The following is a 17,219-nucleotide window of genomic DNA, read 5'->3' as shown; positions in this document are numbered from 1 at the left end:
AAAAAAATCAATTCCATTTTCAAAGGTTCACGTTTTTATTTTATTTGAATTTTTAGTGTACAGTAATTTACTATTACTAAGTAATATATAATATAGTAAGTACTTCACTGTCAACCATTTTGTATAAACATTATAAACATTATTTTCAGAACTTAAGTATCCGAATAATGAACTACCTATGACGAATTAATTTTTTATTAGCGTATAGGTAGTAAGTACCTAAATAATAATAACGTATTTCAAATTTATATAACTGACGTTATTAGAATAATATTTATTTTAGTATGTTTAATACTGTTTTTGAATGCCGTTTATATTAGTAGGTTTCAACTATCGGGTACCTTGACGAATATTTTTCGATGGCACAATAATTAAATGTATTCAATAAGACATGTAAAAAAGTAAACAAAACTATTTTAACTTTTTGAAATAAAATCTATTATAAAGTGTTCAAAACATCAGTATCTTTTAGAAATAATATATTTAAATTTTAAATTAAAACTGACAAATAAAAATTGATTTATTTTAACCATTTAAATTCTATGATTGTTAGGTGTTACCATTTATTAATTTATCATAATAATATAACAATTAATATTTTTCAATTTGAAAATATCGATTTTATAGTTTTAATATCATAATGTTTTTTTAACGTTCGTTTTTTTCCATTTACTTTAGTTAATGAAACTGTCTAGATGCTCAATTATTTTATCATTAAATAGCATGTCAAAACCAAAAGCTGCCGAGAGGCATTTTATTTAAAAAGTAGTAAACTCAATTTAGTCACGGAATCTACGGTGTAATTGTCTTTCTAAGAACATTCAATGGATCTCGTTTGGTTTACTTCACTTTATTGATATTAACTGATATTGAAGGACTCCGTGTAAGCTATATAAATATATAATGATATATAAATATATTATGCTTATTTATTTCCTAGTATATTTTGGTATGTTTTTATAGTACCTAAGTTATAGTAAATAAATAGTTCATAATATCAACTTATCAATCAATAATATTTTTTTACCATATGTCACGTGGCTATCATTGCAAATAATAATTGTATACTTATCAGTATGCTCCATATATTACACGTGTTTTATCATAATCCATCATCGCATGCGTAAACATTTCAAATAAAAACTATCAATTTTACTATTGTACGATTGAAATTTGTAACAGTGAATAGTAATATATACTAAATTGCACATAATAATTATTTTTCACTAGAGAAAATACTCAATATTTATATAATATTGTATTATACTAGGTAGGTGATATTTACTAGGTATATTTACAATCTATTATTTTATTGTGGATGGGACAATTATTATTTATTCGATAAAAATAATATAATATATAGAAAAACGATGAATTGTACTCCGGTGGTATCTACCTATTGTTTACTATATTATATACTTGTACCAAGTAGTTGGTGGCAACCTAACCTACATAGAGTAGACACACTCGACTTTTCGAGTTGTGCCATAAATTTATCACAATCAATGAATGGTCTGGATAGTAATTATTACGGCCGCGGCGTTGCGTATGGACAAACTATAGTAACGTTTCATTCTGTCCTGCATTTATCCACGCATAAGCATTGTGTTTAAATAGGAAGTAATTTAGACTTACGTGTTACCTCGGGCGATGGCGGGATTAATATATATAGTATATAATACTATATGCACACGAAGAAAAAACGAAAATAAAATATACTATCATATTTCAGACATCAGACATGATTACACGAATGACAGCATAGATACCTACTTATACGTAAGATTTATTCATGGCTGAAGTAGTGAAGTTGAATGGTTATTGTCACGATTTGAATTGTTTAAAGAAATATGGTTTCCTGAATTATACATATATATGATATACGCGTACTACTATAGCACTATAATATATACTATGGAGTGCAAGTCAAGTAAAAATGAGCTGTTATTACTTGTTTGTTTATTATTATTAATAGGTAGGTACCTACCAACACTGCAAATAATGAAATATTAACATAACTTTTTAAAATAAAAACTCGATATAATATGATCTGAACTTTTAATACTGAAATAGTATAATGGAAAATGATTTATTTATTATTTGTTAATACTATTGTATATACATATATATAATATAAACTATGTCATGATAGAGATTACGTATACGTAACATAATTATTGACTACTTGGTTTTTGTACTAAAAATATAATTATGTTATAACGATTTTAGACAGTCATACAGATTTAGCACCCTTGTTATTAAACTGTCATTGACAAATCTATGTGTTGAATTCATATTTGACAATGATAAATACAATAAAATGGATTTTTTTTTTATTAATTTAGTTCAGATTTTACTCGTGCTACAATTATTTTATTATGATTTATATATAGGTAATTATGTTTTTACTTATTGCATCATTAAATATAATAAAAACACTTAACAATTGATTTTGAGGGCACTTAGTCGTCTATTATTATTTACAACTTAATGAGTTTATAAATAATATTTTTTTTTTAATAGTATACTATAGTATCCACGATGCATTGATTTTATAATAAAGACTATACTATTTTATAATCAATAATATAGGTAAACAGTCAACACCAAATATGTTATTCATCGTGACTTATCTATAAGTCATCACTCATCACTATGGAACATACACAATATATCCATTAATATTTTAGTCAACTTTTAGTCAAAATTTAAATTATTATTATGTTTGATTATCAGGTAATTTGATTAAATTTATAAAAAAAAATATCATATGTATATTAGTGTATGTTATATTATACTTATATATATATAGGCTGTAATATATTATGTTAAGAGGATGTCACACCCGCATGTGTTGTCTCCGTCTTACGAATGTACAACATAGCAAAAACTGTTTTGCGTGGGACAACTTTTCTCGCACCATATTTTTTGTAGAATTACCAAATTTTCCCAACACGTAAAGAAGAACTTTATCTGTGCAACAGCGTGCTTTTTTTTAATAGCACTATCCAATCATTTTTTATAAGCTAAAGAAAAAAAAACCAAATGTTTAGAAGCAAATAACTTGTATTGTATTTATGTTATCTAAAATATGGGCACACTGTTGCATAGATAATTTTCCACACTATATGTTCAGAAATTTTGGAGCCACTACTACAAACACAGAAAGTTAAAAGTTGTCCCGCTCAAAACAATTTTTGTTATGTTATACATTTTGTAAGACGGAGACAACACATGTGGGTGTGGCATCCTCTTAACATAATATATTACAGCCTATATATAATATATAAGTATAATATAACATACACCAATATACATATGATATTTTTTTTTATAAACTTGTTAGTATAGTTACGATCGTTACTAGGTTACCTATTTGTACGAACGGATAATATCAAAAATCTATTTTAATTTACTTTACAATTTACCAGTAGTTTACAATCACATTGTGTAATTGTGATGATTTTTACTTTTAAAATCCTTGGTAAATATTGCAATTACCCATTTGGTATAAAACGTTTATTGCATATTGATTCTTTGTTATAGTAATTTTAGTTTTACGTTACCTAATGCCGAAACCTCGGTTATATTCATACTATTCATACTATACATACTAATTATTGAAAATTCAGAATTGAAATTATTATTTTGGCAATTTTGGCAAACGCCTGCATAATATTTTGTTGAAGTACATAATAATTATTATTAGGTTAACACGTATATAGAGTAATATTACACTCTTATTTATAAACAGCAGTGTTAACAATGTGCATGGGTGACCAGTAACCGCATGGTATAAGTTTAAACAATTTACCATGTCGAAAACTATCTATTCAGTTCATGAAAAGTTATCACCGTATTATATTAATTTGACGAAGAGAAGAAAAACTGAAAAATGGTTATTTACATAATTTATATAATACAATCTAATCATAATGCGTGATAAAATTAACGTGGTTGTGTGTACGGTGTATCTATGTTTATAAAACATCAACAACACAATATTATAATTTATAACATTTAATATCTTTTGTTTTTCTTGAGAAATATAAATTCTCCTTTTCGTGTGCATCTTACGCATAGTCTAGTAATAACTACCGTGTCTACTATTAACACTATATATAATACTGTTTTTAAAACGAATACGCACTATTGTTTACAGTGTTTTATACTGCACGATACATATTGTGATGCGTTCGCGATATTATAAATATAACACATATAGGTACATACGGTTAATACCACACGGTTGCGTAATCATATTGTAGGGTGCATAACAACTAGAAGCGGGCTGAACAAACACGATTCTCGACGAGCTTTTGCGGAATATCGTTTTCCCACGCGTGTCCATGTGCTTGTAATGTTTATAATATCGTCACAACTCTCCGCGATGTACGCGTGAGAAACGTACGCTGTACCATACACCGACGGGACATCGCGGTGGTATAATATTATAATATACAGTGTGATTACGGATTCGTTCAAACATTGGATGCTCTAACACTCCAACTTACCAAGCAGCTTTTTCAAAACATTTATGCGGTTTCAATTTTTTTAGTTTAAAATACTTATAATATTGAGCATAAAAAAACTATTTTAGTTGATATCATGATGTATTTGGTTTTAAATTGATTTTTGGGTGGATGCCATAATGATGACAGATATAGGTTAATTTCATAATTTTAAGCACAATATTTGTGTGAAGATTTCGATGTTTATAAACGAAGTAACTATACCTATAATAAATACAAATTCTAATTATTTAAAAACAATTTTTCTCAAAATCACAAATTTGAACCGCGAGGAAGTGTACGTGGCAGGTTAAATGGATCATCCTGTATACTATAATATATTGAGCGTTTTCACGAGTGGCATATATAGGGCACATAGGTAGGCAACGTTGTACATAATACGTTGTAGGTCAGTACTATCAGTACATTATAAAATATAATATATTATATGCATATATGATTATGATATCAGCTTATGCACACAGTACACGCATCGGAGCTGGATATGATAATAATTGTATTTCATCGTAAACATTTATAATATATTATGACCGTCATCCCTAAAAGTCATATTATACGCCAAGCCATAACCACGACGACTGTCCCGCGCTCATCGATTATTATTATTAAACATTCGAACCGTCGAGCGTATAATATATTAATATGATATGTCGTACGTATATAATATTATTCATCGCGTGACAATATCGTTTATAATACGTCGTCGGACGCGTACGTCGTTTAGAAATATAATATGAATATATATTATAAACATTACAATGTTGCTGAAGTGTGCGCGGTTCGATCCCGTAAACCCTCCCCTCTCCCCCCCGTGGGTCTTGCGAGATTAAACTGCAAAAAAAAATGTACACCGCAGCTGCAATCTGTGCACGTAAACCCCCCGGTGGCGACTGTCCCGCGAAAAAAAAAATGGTCATGGAATAAAACCAAACGCAAAAATCTGGCGGTCCGCCAGCAGGATCTATAGTAACAATATAGCGACTATTATAATAATACTAGGTATATTGTTAACTCTTTCTTTTCGCGCGCGGTACGGATAAATGTGCGACGCGGTCAAGACTCGCGTTGTGCATTCTACACCATACGCGTATAATATGTGTTATACTACCTATTTCGCTTGAACTCGTATTATATATTTTTTCCGTTATAGTTCTTATTTCTTATATACGATTTTTTAAGATCTAATTATACTAACAATAAGCAAATGATTAAAGTATTTTTTTTCACTTGAATATAATGTAGTAACTACCACGTAGGTATAAGAATTCTATTATGACGTAGTATAGACACTAAAATTAATAAAAAAAATATTAATTTATTATATTATATGCATAACATAATACGTACGCGCTGAATGTACCATGTACCCCGCATACATCCAAACCACCTAATGTAAACAAGTTGAATTTTTATTTGTCATATAATATATTATGTTTTTGATTGTAAGTTAATTATATTCATTTTTTAAACCTGTACGGCTATACGCCTACACCTGTTGTACACTGTGTATTCGTTATTCCGCCACAGTTACTTTGTAATACAAACGTTTTGATGAGAAAAAAAAATGATTAAAACAAACAATTTCATCAAAATGTGTAGAATATTATTTATATCGTATATAAAATGGAATGTTGAAACTTAAATCTGCCGAGAATCTAAATTAATTATTGATTATAAACATGTGAATTTAATTTTTCAGATTATGAAATTTTTAGATAATAGGTTCATTATTTAATTTAATTTTTTTATGAAAAAAAATGGAAGTATATTGCAATTTGATTTTTCTTCACCAAGCCACACCGTTGCGCATGCACGTTAATAATCTATTTCAAGTCACGCGTATACATGCTATATACACGTACTATAATATATTACTTCTATATTATATAGATATGTGTTTATTAAAAGTCAGTTGAAATAATATTTTCTTGAACTCGATCAATACATCTCTTCAGTGTGCAGCGTATTTTATGAATACTATTATTATATAAGTTTGTATTAATAGGGATTCCAAATTATACAGATTCTATAATAGTAGTGGCAACAGATTATAATATTTTTCACCATGATACAAAACATATAATATCGTCGTGAGTCGTGACCTATATAAGTATATAATATATATATATATATTATATAATGGTAAGTCACCTATTATAGCCATCTAACTTATATAACCGCCGTAGGGTTGTATTACGCCTTGTGGGCGCAGCAATCGAAATACAAACACGACTTGTATCGCACATATAGCTGTACCAAAGTGATACGTCGCTGTAATACCCATATAGTACGCGCGAGGTAGCAATGGCAGTTTCGTCAAACCAACCACTTTCAACTCGGCAAGATTTTTCGGAACGGTTCTTTATCGTTATTAATTATTATCATTTAGTTGGTACATGTTCGCGACCGAGCGCGGTGGTAGGGAGTTATAACAACATAATAAATAACAATATAATAATATAATATTATCATATTATTAAAACAGAGCGCAACATTGGACGGAACATATTATTGTTAAGTATGATATTATTATTTTGTGTGTCAATCGCTAGTGCAGCGTGTCGCGGTGGAGAACGGCGTTGGTCGCCCACGCATCCGGCGCTCAACTATGTCAAACGGTGGTGGGAGGAGGGGGGTACACGTCACCTGGTCGTCGTCGTCGTCGTACCTGCAGCGTGCAGTGTGAACCCGTCCGTCGCGTCTGCGGCGCGACCAGTCGCTTTTTTATCGCCTTCGACCTGCCGTGGTGGGGACGCGCAGCAGCGTCGGCGGCGGCGGCGACGGCGGCGGGTGCCGGGTTGTTCGTGCCGGCTGGTCTAGTTACCCGACCGGTGTCCTTCGTGCGCGCACGTACCCGTCCGGACATGTCGTGCTTGTGGTCGTTCGCCGATCGTCCGACGCCGTAGAATTTTTTTATTTCGCTGCCGATCGCAGATTTAAATTACAAACGTCCCCCGAGTGCGGTACAACGTTGTACAGATCGTTATTTTACACGGTTATTGTGGCGTTGTGTGTTTTATTTATTTTATTCAATTCAATCAATTATCGTCATTCGGTCTCGTTCAACATTGTTGTGGTCGACGGACGCACGACGGCGCTGAAAACGGCACGGCAAACGTCCTGCGTGGACGTCCGCGACTCCTCTCCGGGTTGGATTCATTCGGTCATGGGTGTGTTAAAGTGGCGTGAGAGGCATGGCAGTCGGCACAGTCAGAGTTCGGATAACGTCAAAGGACTCCAGGTACCTAGAAAATATAATATGTTATATCTTCAGTGATTCCGTGCCTCATAAGTCGTGCTATTATGCCTACCAGATAAAGATACCTAATAATAATTTACAATATGCGTCAACGCGTTAATTATTGAATGCGTGCGTAGCACGTGCGAATAAAATGTCAGTTTATACTTAGTGCTCGTGCGGCCTTTTTATACAGGTGATCTGGTGATTAGTGATTACCCACCAAAGTCGTCCAAATTGTACGTTATAAGTTATATTATACATTATTAATATACGCAGCTCTTATTCAATCTTCGATATGTATACCTACGTGACGTATGATTTGGAATTCAAATGACTCTGTATGATGTAGCGCGATTAATCCTATTCGATGTAATTGCGTCCGGCGTCCCCAAATACTACTATCAGCGGAAATGCGGAATGCAAAAATCGAACCAGCTCTCCTCGAATTAGTATGAAACTAATAAAATATTCATCGAAGACCTACCTATTCCGATAACTTCAAAGTTCACAATAATTACGTAATACAACAATATACGTTTTGAGTTTGACACGACTTAATGTTTTCCGTGTAGGTTAGTCGATATTTCCAATCAAAATCTCTGCCGCAGCTGCAGCGGCAGACACATGATATAATAATAATATCAATAACACGATATAATGTCACACCGTGACTTGCCTCACATTTTTCGTTTGTTGTCACACAGCGTCGCACAACGTACACCTACAACATTCGTGACGAGTTTAATCAAACATTACTGTACAATAGTATAGATTTATAGGTAGTATATAGCATAGACACCTCTATACGGCTATACACCGACTGTACTAACAGCGGACGGGGAAACACATAAATTATATGTATAATATACCTCCAACCTACCTACATTGCTTATTTATTTATTTATCAAACGCTCGACCTGGATTCGAAGTCTGATGAATAAACAGTGTATCACTTGAATAATAATTTCGTATACTGAAATCGCGGTGTTCCGATCGGCCGTTGCGATTTAAAAGCGCGAGGTGTTGCAGAATGGGCATTTTTTTCTATTCTGCGTTTCGGTTACCTTTATATTATAATATACCCATTGCAGTTTCCGGTACCGAGAGTGCACAAGTACAATCGTATTGTTAAACTTCGTATTGCGATTTATTCACATAAAGTGTTGGAATCAAAAACTTAGACCCATTAAGTATATTATAACTGCTACACATAATATATATTATATATTATTACATATTGTGTACTATACATATTTTATACGTATAAAATAATATTTCCTATCCACCCCTATTATGTATTAATATTATATGCGTAGCTAGCGCAGAGGGGTAATGTGTATCCGGTCGACGTTTCCCAGCTGCGCTGGCGCGCGCGTTTCTCACGTTTCGATTCTCACCATTGTCGTTGTAGTCGTATCTCGCACAGAAGCTGATGTTCGCTGTTATGGCGATGTGATGGTGTCGGTAGGTAACCAGCGAACTAGAACGACAAACAACTCGCTATAGTCTCTACAATTGATCTAGTACAATAATATAAAACGTAAACACAGGTATATAAATGTTATACGGCCGTATGGAGGCAGTAGCGAGAACCGAGAAGAGAAACGATATATTTAAAAAAAAAAAAATTATAATGATAATAAAAAATTATCATTAGTATTGGGATTTCGGAGAAAGCCGATGAAGTGGCAAACTACTATACCAACTGTATCAGGGTATACATCGGCGTGAAAGGTTCGTTTAATATACATATACAACGCGTATTGTGCATTGTCAGATTTCGCCATAACCGAGAGCAACAAAATAAACACAATAAAATATCATATGCTCGCGGTGCTACGGTATAATACTATATATAGTAATGCACCAGCAGTTCGCCGCAGCTAGTAATCCCAGTCCGCGGATCCTCAAAAACATAAATATTTACAAAACCATTAACACCCCCCCCCTCCCCTTCTCTAAATCCAAAGTATATTTTACACATTTGCTCATGTCTTATAGTATTCGATGCATGTCATCGGTGGATATTGTATTGTAGGTAATGTAGATCTGTAGCGTTTCATGCATATTTAGTCCAGTCAAAAAAACAGACCAGTTGTTTGTACAGCACGGGTTGAAATCCGACGCTCGTATCTCGCGGGGTTGGTGGAGAGGGTTGGTTCGGTAAATTATGCGTTATGGCCCTTCGACGAGCACGAGGCCAACACACCTGCCGTTTGTAGTAATGTAGTACCTAATTAAGCGAAATTCCATTATCGCCCTAAGGAAACTGTTTGTTTGGACGGTCAACGTTTTACGGCTGCAAGACGTATCGAGTGTCGTACTAATTATTTTTTCACGACTTGACAGTTGACGAGAGAGACTTGGCGCGCACGAGTTATCAGGACATCCGAGACGGTTGTACTCCGAATACATCCGGCCAAATGTCGTGTCTCGAGAGTATAGGTATACATAGGTATAACCTACACGCTATACCTCTGCGACCTGCGTACCGTTATACGATGTAGGTGCACCTAACCGTCAGGTGTTTTCATTGGTTTCGATAATTTTAACAACATTTTGGTTTTACTTAGGTGTTATTATATAATAATAAGAGAGACTTATTAAGTTAAATAAATAAAAAAAATACAAAATAAGAACAAATAGGAAGTGTGACCAGTGTCTTCTTTTGTCAAGAAATACATGTTCATTGTTCAATAAGCACCAACTCTTATTTTACCTGCAGATCATGTATATTAAATGAAGAAAAAAAAGATTTGTAATAATTCCAAAATGGAAACTAGCTAGGTATTGATATAGGTAGGTCTGTGATTGGGAGCTATTCGTTATGTTCAAACTTACATGCGACCCTAATCCCCGTTCCCCTTTAATAATACCGTATGGACAGTAAAATAGAAAAAGCATAGATACAAAAGACGAGGATTAAAATGAAATATCAGTTGTGTGCAGTAACTACTGGGACTCAAGGGACTCATATTCCTTTTGTAGTGTTATTTTTAACGTACAGCCGAATTTTATATTTTATACGGTAAGTTAGGTATACGAGAGATAAATTTAATCTACCAAACAGCCGTTGTTGAAAGAGTTGCTCGTTTTGTTTAGCGCGTGGGTAACCCCCTACAGACATTGCAGTGTGTCGCGTAAATTCATAATATATTACAATATTTACTACATATTTTGTCGTTATAAGTCAAAAATTGTATTTATACCATGCACATAGCATACACGAGTTTCAGTACTCCCATAGTTTGTGGCACTTAGTGTATAATAATATGTATTCATGTAATATTATAATATTAATAATAATATAGTCTATTATTGATATAGAATCACGTTAGACGCTATCGCCGTACTGTAAATAACAACAACAATAGTGAAAATCAATTTAATTTCCTGTTGAAACCGGAGCCATAGATATTATATTATCCAATTTATGTAGCACATACAATTATCTCTAATTATGCTGTTATCAATTTCCCGGTAGCCGTCACCGAGTTCCGAATACTGGCTTAATATTACTATCTATTTTCTGTTCAACAGCAAAAGTCCATATTCTATAATTATTATTATTACTGCCAACACTCGAAATGACGTGTGGAATTGACTGATTGAGATAAAATATAACGATATTTTGTTTTGATTTACGAAGTAGGTGGTATGGGTACCTAATAATAACTAATTATATTGCTGCTCTAATCCAGTATATCATTAGAGAAAGTTTTAAAAATCACTAGAATCACATATGAAACCTAATAAACATAATATTAGGTTCTATATTCAGCGTTGAATGTTTAAATAATATTATAATACGTTGTATGATATAGGGAAATCTGATACTATACTCTGTTCCATCTAAGAGTGAACCAGAACCACTCGGTATAAACATCCGAACCCGGTAGCTGTTAATTTATGTTGTTTTTGAATTTTATTTGATTATTGGACGTATTGGTTCTCATAAAATAGTTTTATGTTTTGTTCTAATAAACACCGAGGTAAATATTAGCTCAACTCAAGAATTACAATGGTTCGTACAAAAAATATTGTTGATTCGATTTTGTACTATATTATTTTAAATGGAAAAAACCTTTATGAAAAAAAAAAATTAGGCACAAATTCATTATAAATGATGTTCCGTAGTGACGCGGACAATCGGTAATGGATAAAAAGAAAACTTTTCTCATTACACATAAGAATAAGAAATATTTACAGTGCAGTTGTAGCACGATGAGATTTTTACCAAGTTCTTTTTTTCATATATATCTTTTAGTATACATATATAGGAACAATTTCGTTTATCCGAGCTTCATCATAAATCATACACACAACACACAATCCCCCGGCATCGCTTTCCAGATGTCTTCTTATTAAAATCCCCCGTTATTATTTTCGCCACCACCCACCCCCTGTCGTTCAATATTGTTTCTTTTACGGTGGCGTTTCTCGGTTTCCGACTGTGCAATTTATATTTACAACACTGCCCCCCTCCACTGACACAATATTTTCGCGAAACCGGAAAATTATACTCATATTATTACACATATATTATGTAGATGTGTGCAGTATAATATTATAATGTAGGTATGAGGTTTTTCTTTTTTCTATTTTTTTTTTCTTTTTTCGTGCGTTCAACGTGCTATAAAACTGTTACACAATCATTTAGTGGGCTAGTGCTCTCTCGGAACTGAAGCAGCGGTATAAAAAATATATATTGGCGAACTGAATTACACATACATTATATTCAGAACGACGAACGTACCGCTCTTTCTCTGGTGACGATTACGTGCCCATGAATAATTCAACGTCGTTATGATACGCGTTCATTTCTTCTCGTCCACCCGCCACCGTACACTCATCTGCAACACCGGGGTCGACTGCCCCTCCCCGCCACCGCATCTCGCTGTCTTCTCTAAAGAAGGGACATTTAAATAATTGTAAAAGACTAGTTTCGCGCTACACCGGTATACGCACGTCGCCCACAAGTCCGTTACGCGAGACACTGCCGCTGTAAACCGGTATAAGGATGATTTTCTATTAAATTATTATAATAATACTTATCTAGACGTTTGTCGGTAAGGCAGATACTCGGTAGGAAAGTATATATACGATTTTCCACACACAAATTGCGTATGAAAACCAACTGCGACCGATGGCGGTGTTGCGATTTATCCGAAATAATTTTTAAAAAAAACTAGTAGCTATTGTTATCTTTATTTTTTTATAAATAATACAATTCGTCTGAATTTAATCAATACAACAATACTTTGAAAGCGGCATGCCTTGTGTTATTTATAACAAGTAATTATTAACTTTTTAAAAACTTTTTAGCCATTGTAAAAATTTCATACCTACATCGAAGTTAGTTACGTACCGGTCAATAGGGTAAAATAATAACACTATACAAAATATACTTATAAGTTATATTATGACGATTACTGTTCAATGTCCATTAAATTAGGTACCTACATGAAATAATAGTATAAATTTATTACATAATAAATATCTATAAGTATTAATAGGTATTAAATATTATGTAATTTGTTATCTTTAGGTTTGTGGCAAAAATAGTCTTTTTTCGAAACAATATTATATTTTATAATAATTGGTAAACTTTTCTGTAGCCACTAGCCAGCCACCACCATCATAATAATAATTGATTAGTGTCGGCTTGCCGAATGTTGCATGAACAGGTAGGTACTCTATGCACTCGTATAGTGAAAAAGCGATACGGTTATTCCGATAAGAAGGAGCATTTTTCAATCGTACCCAAATGTATATAAAATATCTGACAGTTTCCATCGCGGAAAAATAATATATCAGTTACGATAGCACACGCGCCTCGCCCGTGACACGGGTACTTTGTGTGGGTAATATATGTTTTCCTCCCTAACCTAGGAAAAACACCCCGTGGTCCTGTAATATGCGTAAAATGTCTGACCAAAATACTACTGCATACGTATAAATTGTATTAAAGCAATATTTCACATGTACCAAGTAACACAACATTATGGGAGCCACATACCTACCTGTTTTCCTGCCTTCGTCATGCATGGTACGACGGGATATTTTGAGTTGAAACAATATTGTTAAAACGTATAATACTCGCGTAGAGTACGGATATTTTCGTTTTTCATACCTATGTTCATTAATCACTTTAATAATACGTTATTCGTACTTACTACTTGATATGGCTTATGGGGAACATTTTTAACTAACAATTACTGTACTCACCAACATAGTTTGGTGTCGTTTAAATATATGCCGGACGTATAATTGTGCTTGGTATATTATAAATTAAGTATAAACAAGACGAACAGTTTATTTGTGTTAATTTTTTTGTTTTTATCATTTTATTCGTGTTCCCAATTATTATATAGGTATACATATATAATACGTATATTAATAATTCAAACATTTCACTTAGATACAGTGTACACGCCCACTGAAAATAATTATTTCCATTGAAATATAATATGTATACTGTATGTATCATATTACTGTTATTAATAAAGTAAATAAAATTCATCTTGTGTAATACCTCCCGATAAATCGGTGTGTATACTTTTTACGCACACAGATTATGTAAAATCTTTGAGTTAAAATTTAATTAATTGTTAAATAATAAATATTTATGGCGATGAAATGATTTGTTAAAAATGTAAATAATAATTTAGAATATAATACCTATATACATGGTTGCCTCGTAGAAACATTTCATTTTAAATATGAATTACTGAAAAAGGGACAAAATAAAAGTTATCCTTTCGGGGCACTAATAAAAAGTGAATAACAAATGGAAATTGCTAACAACTGCATTACCATTAACTAACTTACCTTTTTAGTTTTTTATCTGACCAAAGTACCTGGATTTCCTGTGCGGCACAGGAAATCAAGCTCACGGTCTAGTAACCAGGTAGGGGTCTGTTGTGTTTGTAAAATATTATCTTTGTTCCCATAGTACGTTTTTAAACTGACGTTAAAGTTATAATATTATTGTAGGTATGCACTCTATTTAAACGTTAGATACAAATCAAATAGCTTCGTGGAGAATTTAATGTTAACAACCTCATTGTTTGGAATTTTTGAATTCAGATGTTCAAAAATGAAAATAAAATCTAACTGAATTAACAAGAACTAAAGAAAAACAATTCATCTTGTAATAAACAATAAAAAACTACTGGAGATAAATTAGGGTGTAATGAGTAAAATAAATAATGTTAATTATCGTGAATTTCCATTTCAATGCTTAATGGAAACCAACTTCACACAAGGACAGCGGGTGTTTAAGTATTATGTATATATAAGTATATAACTATTGTGTAAAATACAAATATTATGCTGCTTACTACAGTCATTTGAAACGGGCAATGGCCAATTCGACTTGTTGGTATATACTTAATACTAATCATTTGTTTTACAGTTAATTCAATTTTGAACATAGTTGGATGGTTAATTTTAGGTTATAATTTAATATTATTATGTATACAACGCACGTTTCAAGGTTTTTTTTATATTATTATTTACAGTATCGGACATCTTATTATTGTAGTGTAAGCGTCCTTCTAATATACTTATAAGTTATAATATAACATAATTATAATAATTAAATAATATTATGCCGATGAACTCTAAAATATAACATTATGATATAATAATATATGTTATTATTGTTTTTATGTAAATCGTACGTAATTATTACGTGTAAATGTATAATACTTGTTTTAAATTTTAATCATAATAATAATTACTGTGAAACTGTTTACAGGCATCTAGAGACGAGCGGACGAGTAGCGTCCCGACGCCGGAAGCGGTAGGAAATGGATCCCGGGAACTTTTAGAGGAGACGTTGAAGGGTCCCAAACCATATCCCAACATCGTTCTACCGACCGGTGGTGGTTTCTGGATTGATGGCCAGGACCAAAACGAGTACGAGCCTGCTGCTTCCTCCGGCGGAGCCTGTACGTGGAATAATAAAATCGAAACCGATGACACGGCGAAAGCTTATCGCAGATACTACATGGGAAGGGTGAGTGTTGCACTTATCAAATAGAGCGCATTTATTATGTTTTCGCGTTAACTATTATAATATTATTGTAGTAACATTATTTTGTTATAATTTTTTTATCAAAATTGCTAGTTCTTTCTTTTTCTTATACCTACATAGTATAACCATTATTTCCAAATAAAAGTAAATTTTGGATGGCTGGATTGGAAAATATATATAATATTATAGATAAATGTATATTGAAGACCTACGATCGAATCGAATTCCGAACATCGACATAAACATTAGTTAAGTTATAGTTGCGGACAAACAATAATAACAATGATTTTGAAAATAAAAAAACGCTTACCATATCGGTGGTGCACGGGATAAAGTAGGACACGACCGCTGCGGGTAGTCAGTCTGCGTGGTGTGTTTATTTACAATTTAGATTAATTATTAGTAATTCATAATAATAACGTATAATGATAGTGGTACCTTCTTCTATGGACGTCTCGTTCGATTTAGTCCAAGGTAATTGCTTTTATTTTACGTGCTTTTCGTATGCCCCAGACACAATAAAATATTGTTCTGCGACCTCATAAATTTGAACGTGCGTTTTGCCGAAGACGGTGTCTCGTGTTTACCGTAAACGGCGCATTTCCCGAGAAATCCATTTTTTTGTGGCTAAATGAATAACAAACACGCCAAGCATTCAATTTAATACTTTTTCCATCGTGAGTTGGGCCATAACGTATGCGATATAATAATATAATATTTATACGATGGCGTGGACGAGCAATCGATGTAGACTTTTAAACTTACAACTTATACAAGCGATACAATTTTTTCTTCGCCGCCATTCATATTTTATATGCATGACGGCATGACGCATGTAATGTGTACCTACGTAATATTATATATATATCGGAATCCTTCACGTAACCCCCCCACCCCCCTCCCCCCCACTCCACAGAGTCGATTACCGCGCTAAAATTTCGTTTCGCCATCGTATACAACATTGGATGCAGGAATGATTTATGAGCTCTCCCGCGCCTCGCCGTTACAGATTAACTTTGCCAGCTCTAAAATTTGTTTCCGATCTAATGACGTGATGTGTTTTACCTTTTGCGTGACTGTGACTTATGTGCGCGCACCCGCGCTGTCCGAACTAATCGTTTTGCGGTGTATTATTATCATTATAATTCACCGCTCGAACACTCGCGCTTTACGACGAAGTATATCACCTATTTACCTATATATTATATTATGTACGTAATATTATTATAGACCGTTAGGGGAACGCGTTTATATAATATAACAATACAGTATTATATTATGTATAATACATTATGTTCCAAGCGCAAGTTATGGACGATAATAATAATATAATACTGTTATAAATTTTATTATATAAATTATAATATATTATTTATATATTATATATTTTAGTATTGTCTTGATG

At 32.8% G+C, this 17,219-nt stretch overlaps 1 protein-coding gene across 5 annotated transcripts in view; it reads left to right on the top strand.

Moving 5' to 3' along the window:
* The window catches only part of LOC132943805 (rap1 GTPase-activating protein 1), a 166,084-nt gene that overhangs the window by 125,618 nt on the left and 23,247 nt on the right, over nucleotides 1-17,219 (top strand). For 4 of the 5 annotated variants that reach the window (XM_061012910.1, XM_061012911.1, XM_061012912.1 and 1 more), the window contains one exon: nucleotides 15,536-15,796. In XM_061012910.1, coding sequence (XP_060868893.1) covers nucleotides 15,536-15,796 — 261 coding nt within the window. Of the gene's footprint in view, nucleotides 1-7,273; nucleotides 7,774-15,535; nucleotides 15,797-17,219 lie in introns of those variants that run through there. The other variant, XM_061012914.1, reaches the window with a different exon arrangement.

Source organism: Metopolophium dirhodum, chromosome 4 (assembly GCF_019925205.1).
Source record: "Metopolophium dirhodum isolate CAU chromosome 4, ASM1992520v1, whole genome shotgun sequence".
Classification (NCBI taxonomy): Eukaryota; Metazoa; Arthropoda; class Insecta; order Hemiptera; family Aphididae; genus Metopolophium; species Metopolophium dirhodum.
Note: the sequence above shows the minus strand (reverse complement) of the source record. Positions and strands in the feature narration are given on the sequence as shown.